Source organism: the organism of the source record quoted next (assembly GCF_019968985.1).
Source record: "MAG: Porospora cf. gigantea B chromosome Unknown PgB_NODE_1307_length_6527_cov_113.743, whole genome shotgun sequence".
NCBI lineage: Eukaryota > Apicomplexa > Conoidasida > Eugregarinorida > Porosporidae > Porospora > Porospora cf. gigantea B.
In genome coordinates, this window is record NW_027178633.1 from 1 (window position 1) to 6,527 (window position 6,527).

Genomic DNA, 6,527 nt, shown 5'->3' on the forward strand with positions numbered 1-6,527 from the left:
TGGTGCTTGGAGGCTGTCTTCGCGCGCTGCCCGACGATGATGTCACCTCCAGCGTCGTTTTTGTCGCACTAGACAGCCTGTGTCGCGACCGGCCTGAGACGTTTGACAAGAACATCTCCGTGGACGTCGGGAAGGTGGTGACACCGTGGGTCTGCGAGCTGAAACGACTGACCACCGATTTCAAAAGAACAGCGGAGTGGGAGGCTCGATTTGTTGCCGTTTTGAGGTCATTCTCGGGCGTTTGCGCCGTGCCTTGTCTGATTCCCAGCTCGGCGCAAACCACCAGCATGATATGGATGGAGGCCATGGATACATTCAAGTGTGCTGCTTTGGGCATCATGAAAATCAACGACCAGGTGGACGAGCAGGTGGTTGACCTAGTCAGCCACGCTGCCGTGGTGGTTGAGGCGACTCCGCTGGGTGAGTTTTTGACGAAGGAGCTGCCATCACCGGACAACTCGTCGCTCTCTAGCTGCGGCTCGTCTCCTGTGGCCGCTCCTATCGACGACAGGCCTGCGACCGCGCTATATGCCCCGCCAGCGAAGGCTGAGACAAAGAAACCTCCTCCTACGTTGGCAGAGGTCCTCGACTCTGAAAAGTTGCGGCCGGTTACTAAGCGGCCCAAGCCCCCGTCGAAGCTCAGCGATCGCCTTAGCAAAATGGGAGGACGTGGTCCAGGCGGGGTATCCAGTCGCCTGCTGTCCAAGGTTGGACGTCCTGACCCCCTGCCACGGCCAGCCACCGTAACCCCCCGCAGACGCGACCCCCCCAGACAGGTAGAGGTGGCGGCAGCTCCGACGAGGCGCAGGGAGGCCAGGGCCATCCAGCTGAACGACACCCGAAAGAATCCGTCTCGAGGTGAGACAGATTCGGGCAGCAACGTTTCTGCTGTCAGCTCCACAGCCAAAGCCAGCAGGATGACCCCAACAGAGATACAGGCTGCCATGGCCAAGGCGGCCGCTGAGGTGCAACGAATGCTGGGCCAGCTCCTTTCCTGGAACATCATGCGAGTTGCCGACCAGCGCGTGCCGGAGTTGGAAATCAGGCATGACAAGCTGCCTGCGTACTTCAAGTCCATGGACGTGTTTCAGAAGGCCTTTCGGCCGTTGGTTCTGGACGAATGCCGCTGTGGCATTGTCAACGACACCATCGCGACCCAGCTTGAGCCTTTCCCAGTAAAAATCTTGTCGAGCACGAAGATGACGGAGTGGCTGAGCGTAAACATCCTGTCGAATAAAAAGTCCCAAGACTTCCTGCAGTCCACGCTACAATCAGGAGTGACAGTGGTGGATGTTAATCAAGCCAACAGAAACGAACTAGAGAGGTTGCCGTTCAGACCCATGGACCTGCTGCTGCTCATCCCTGGACCGGGCACAGACATCAATGGGCGACGATTCGCGCAGGTTAAGCAGCCCCCCAGCGATGGGTACCTTCTCGCCTTCGTGGATAAATCCGATGACACCGACCGCAAACTCAAAACGTGGCGGCAGAATCAAGTGGCCACCTTGAAGATGCTCAGTGCCCCACCTGACGCTGGACACCAGGGGCGCATCTCGCCGACGCGGCTGGCGGTGAGCAGCCAGTGGTCTGCGTACCAAATCTCCAGTCTGGTGACGTCGGTACGCGAATTTGAGGCAATGTACATGGCACGGTTCTCAGTGTTGTTTCCATATATACTGAATCCGAAGACTTCAAGCATGGAAATAACCTCAACCTTTGGTGAGCACAGATCCAAGTTCAAGCACATGGCCAAACTCAGCAATCTAAACGGATCCCAGGTAGGTGTATTCAACTGTATGACGTTAATGCTTCTTCAGGCGAATGCTCTTGAGCACGCCCTCTCCTGCCGATCAGGGGTTGCACTTCTACAGGGCCCACCAGGTACAGGGAAAACGAAGTCGCTGTTGTGTTTACTGTCGATGATGTACGAAATGGTGGCTAAGAAGTCCGGTGGGGGGCCCCTGAAGAAGAAGATCCTTGTGTGTGCACCCTCCAACGCCGCGGTGGATGAGATTGCGGCGCGTGTGATCACTGTTGGCTTGGTGAACGCAGCATCTGACGGCAGTGCACTACCCCCTCGACGACCTAACCTTCTTCGTGTTGGCAACCCCAACAAGATTACTCAGGAGTCGGTGAAGGAAATCAGCTACGAAATGGGCATTGCCAAAGAATTCAAGGAGGAGGATCAGCGCCGTCGAGACTACTTCCAGAATCGAAGGGGAGAAATAGCCGCCCGGCTCGACACCATTGAGGAGGAGATCAAGGTCGACAAGGAGTTCAGGGAGGCGCAACAACAAGCCGCCACAATGGGGTTTGGGACCTGGGACGTCAGCGCAGCGAACAAGAATGACTCAGCCAAGACGCAAACTCTGTACAATGAGCGCAGGCAACTACATGAGGAACGCTCCAAGCTCAACGGCCAGTTCGAGTCCTCTCGAAGCACTCATCAGGCCAATACACGGGAGCAGGCTCTGCAAGGCGCAGACATCCTATTCTGCACTCTTAGCGGATCGGGCAACGAGTCACTCATTGGAGTCGACTTCGAAGCCCTCATCATTGACGAGGCCGCTCAGGCGGTGGAGCTGTCCTCGCTCATACCCTTGCGTCACCAGATCTCGCGTATGATTCTTATTGGAGACCCGCGTCAGCTACCTGCTACCGTGCTGTCGAATGTGGCCAAGAGCCGTAAGTATGACCGAAGCCTGTTCGAACGGTTGATGCTCAATGGTGCAGAAGTGGTGATGATGAACATGCAGTACAGGATGCGACCGGAGATCTCTTTCTTTCCATCGGCGCACTTTTACGCTGGTCGGCTCCAGGATGATGCCACTGTTAGGAATCGGAAACCCATGAGTTTCCACAGCTTTCCTATGCTATTCGCTCCTTTCAAGTTTTTCCATATCCCATCAGTTGAGGAGCGTGAACCGATGTTCCAATCCGTGAAGAATGTCACAGAGGCCAAGTTCATAGTGCACCTTGTGCGACGGCTCCTGCGCTCTTTCAGAGCCTCAAGCAACTCCGATTTCGACCTAGGTGACTTGTCTGTTGTGACACCCTATCGCGCCCAGCTGAATGCGCTACGGCAGGAGTTTAAACAGTTCCCGGAGTTCCAACCAGACGAGCCAGAAATCTGCACCATTGATGCATTCCAGGGGCGTGAGAAGAAGATCATCATTTTTAGTTGCGTGCGTGCCTCCGCACAGCAGAGAGATGCCGGGCCCGATCCAGACTCTGACTTTACGATACCCGAACACGATGGGAAGGACTCCAAGTCCGATTCCCAGAGCACTTTGGGTTTTGTTGCGGACGTCAGAAGGTTGAACGTGGCAATTACCAGAGCTAGAGACGCGCTTTGGATTGTCGGCAATGCGACCACGCTGCGAGCTTCACCTTCCTGGAAGGCAATGATCGACTACGCTCGCTACAAGAACCTCAAGTTGGTTGAAGAGCTTACAGCTGATCGTGGACATCTCGGTAGTCTTGACTGCCTTCGCAAGCTGATGGGAAAGCCGTTCGTAGATGTCGTGCGCTCCGTCGCTGAGGCCCGCGCCGGATTCGCCGGCTCCTGGCCTTTGGCACCGACAGTGCAAGATACGGAAAGATCCCTTCGAAGCGTACCGGCTAACACCATTCTACGCGAGTTTTTTGACATTTCGGAAACGCTAGGAACACCCTCTGCTCCTTTATCAGCTGCCCAGTCGCCTTTGGCCCGGAAGCCGGCCAGTGGATACGAGAGGGACCCGGCGAGCGCCGCGCGACCCAAAATGGTTCAACGACCTCCCATGCTGCAGCCTGTGCTGCTGGGGAGACCAGCGCCTCCAGGTAACAGCAGAAACCTGGTTCAAGCCGCTCGATCAAGACTGTCTCAGGCGACGCCTGCTCCGGTTGTGAGGCCCCCACCATGCCCTCCTCCGGAAGTGCAACCCGCAAGGCTTCCAGACCTGGAGAGTCCGCGAATGGTCACCCCTCGAGTCTATCCTCGTCCAGCGGACACTATCCCGTCCGGCGTCGCATGCGGTCAGACCCCCAGCCGTCCTCCTTCGGTGAAAGCAATGCCTCCACCTCCCTGGGAAGTGCGCCGATCCATACAGGCCAACTCAACCTTCCCATCAGAAGCGTTTCACGAGGCGCAAGGCACTCCCGCCAAGAAACGAATGGGCTCTCCTTTCGACGATACGGGCAAGAGAACCAGACTCGACTGAGACGTGACATTGTTCTAGTGATGCGAGAGCGCTTTCTATTAACTCCGGACGCCCATGTCGAACGTGTCTCACCCAGGATTCGAAGATCGAAAAGCTGTGACGGATTCATAGTTCACAAAGTTTTAGGCCTTAATGAGGTCCCAACGAGCCTGCTTCATATCGCCGAGAGAGACCTTGTCGCCGTCCAACTGCAGCTTAGCGGACCCCTCCAGCGCATCGAAGTCGAACACGCTACCGCTGGGGTCTACCGTAAACTTCCAAGCATCGCTTAGTGCAGTCGTCAGCTGCACGCCGCCGGCGTCACTCTTGCCTACATACTTCCCATTGTGTGGGCTGCCTGCCATGGACACTTGCATGGTATAGTAGTGGGGGGAAGCTTTTTCGTCTGGAGTGATGCTCCATACGGCAGCCGCGCTTGCGCCTTCCCCAGCCGTGAGAGCTCCATCGTCACTCAGTTGTAGACTCCATCCGTATGATGGAAGGTGGGCGCTCGCGAGCGACACAGGGTATGCCGGTACTTGGTGAACAGTGTACTCTTCCGAGTTCGGGAACAGGCAATCCATCCTGAAGGACACGAAGCCACTGGACTTACTACTGGATTGGTCATAGGCCTTGAACACGGCGCAGTCGCCGGCTGGGCCGAGCACGCCGGCGTGACATCCAGCGGTTCCCTGACAAATGTTGACGCACTTCCGCGTGGTCGTTATTTCAGGGACGGTTTTGGCAGGGTTTGCGTAGCGCCTATTTGAGACGAAGCACTGGGCAGGGTCCGTTTCCAAAGGAACATGTATGGTCCAAAGGCCTATCTTGTCACGTATGTATGCGTGCGCCCCTACGACACTCAGGTTCTTTGTAGGATCATTCACCTGTTGAAGCTGCACTGCGCCTCCACGTTGGTAGAATTTCCAATCTATTCCGGGCGATTGGAACGCCAACCCCGCCATGTCGGTTCCCAGGGGTTTTCCATGAATCGTAGAGGGGCCGTCTTCGTCGACAACGATTTGTATCGTGGAGGCGCTTGATCCCTTCACCAACTTGTAGGTGTAACCTCGAGATGGCTGACCTGGGGATACAATGGATGGCTTACGAAAGTTATCCGGTTCAAATAGACCGCCACAAGAGGCATTTACAGCAGTACCTCCACAAGAAGTCCATGCCCGTATTTGAACAGATACGTCTTTGTACTTTGCAAGGTACTTGTCTGAGACATCAGTGCCGATTTGCACGTAATCGCCAGGAAAGAGGCAATGCATGTCGACCATCTTGGACCCCTCGTTGTCTTCAATGTCCTGTTCCCCAAACATCAGCTGACAGGTAGTCCCGTCGTAGGCGACGGCGTGGCATAGTCCGTGCTCTGCGACACATGCGGAAACACACTCGTTGACGCCTTGCAAAACGGGATTGAACTTGCGCAGAAGCCCAAAACCATGTGCAGGCGCTTGAGCCTTAAAGCAACCCGAGACGAAGCAAGATTTAAGGCCGGTGACGTTGTCGTCGGTGGTTGCCGAAACCTCGCCGAGCTTACGCCTCAAGGAGCAACCGTGATTCGACCTGGTGAATGTGAATCCGTCACATTCCATGTGGTCCATGCACCGACTCGAGCACTGCTGTTCATTTGTGGTTTGGACCACAGGTTGGATAATGTCCCCAGCAACGGTTGAGAACATCTTGAAGCAGGGATTGACCGGTTCGCTGATCGCCTGCAGCGCTCGGCGCAGATGAGAGGTAAGGGATTCAGCGGCTACGACTGACCAGAGCACCCAACAGATGCGTTGCATAATGCTGAATCAAACAATAATGCTGAAACATACGTAGATCTCGTATCTGACACACGTCTGCAAGAGAAAAATTCCGGTCGTCTCGCAGAAGAAGTCAGTCGATCACGGGACCACGCAGTTGCTAAACTTGTACGGAACCTATTTGGGATTGCAGTGAATGAGACAGAAAGAAAGGTGGGCACATGGAAATCGTGTCAGATGATCCCACAGCGAAGGATCTTTCGTGGGGGGCACTGGTCAGTTTTTGATTCCATGAGTAAGTTGATCTATTTGGAGATATCTCGTATGAGCCCTGCTAAGTCCAAACCTTCCAAAGGAAAGAACATTTCGCGATCCACAAGGGCGGGCCTCCACTTCCCTGTGGGCCGCATTGAACGCTACCTGAAACAGGGCCGGTACGCGAAACGTGTAGGTGCCGGAGCGCCGGTGTACCTGGCTGCAGTGATGGAGCTGATGACTGCTGAGCTTTTGGAGATGGCCGGTAATCATGCCAAGAACCAAAAGAAGACACGGATCAACCCTCGACATATCGCACTGGCGATTAAGA

At 55.3% G+C, this 6,527-nt stretch overlaps 2 protein-coding genes across 3 annotated transcripts; one reads left to right on the top strand and one right to left on the bottom strand.

Moving 5' to 3' along the window:
* On the top strand, window positions 1-4,202 carry KVP17_003964 (uncharacterized protein; the record flags this gene model as incomplete). Of its 2 annotated transcripts, none has more annotated exons than XM_068521758.1 (1): window positions 1-4,202. In XM_068521758.1, a coding segment is annotated over one exon (4,202 nt), but the record flags the coding sequence as incomplete, so codon positions are not given. The 2 variants fall into 2 exon arrangements, with proteins under 2 accessions (XP_068378859.1, XP_068378858.1); XM_068521757.1 differs by having other exon boundaries at window positions 297-4,202.
* Window positions 4,203-4,324: 122 nt separating this feature from the next.
* Window positions 4,325-5,980, bottom strand: KVP17_003965 (uncharacterized protein; the record flags this gene model as incomplete). Its single annotated transcript, XM_068521759.1, has 1 exon — window positions 4,325-5,980. One exon carries the CDS (start codon window positions 5,978-5,980, stop codon window positions 4,325-4,327), a length of 1,656 nt encoding a protein of 551 aa, XP_068378860.1.
* Window positions 5,981-6,527: the final 547 nt, after the last annotated feature.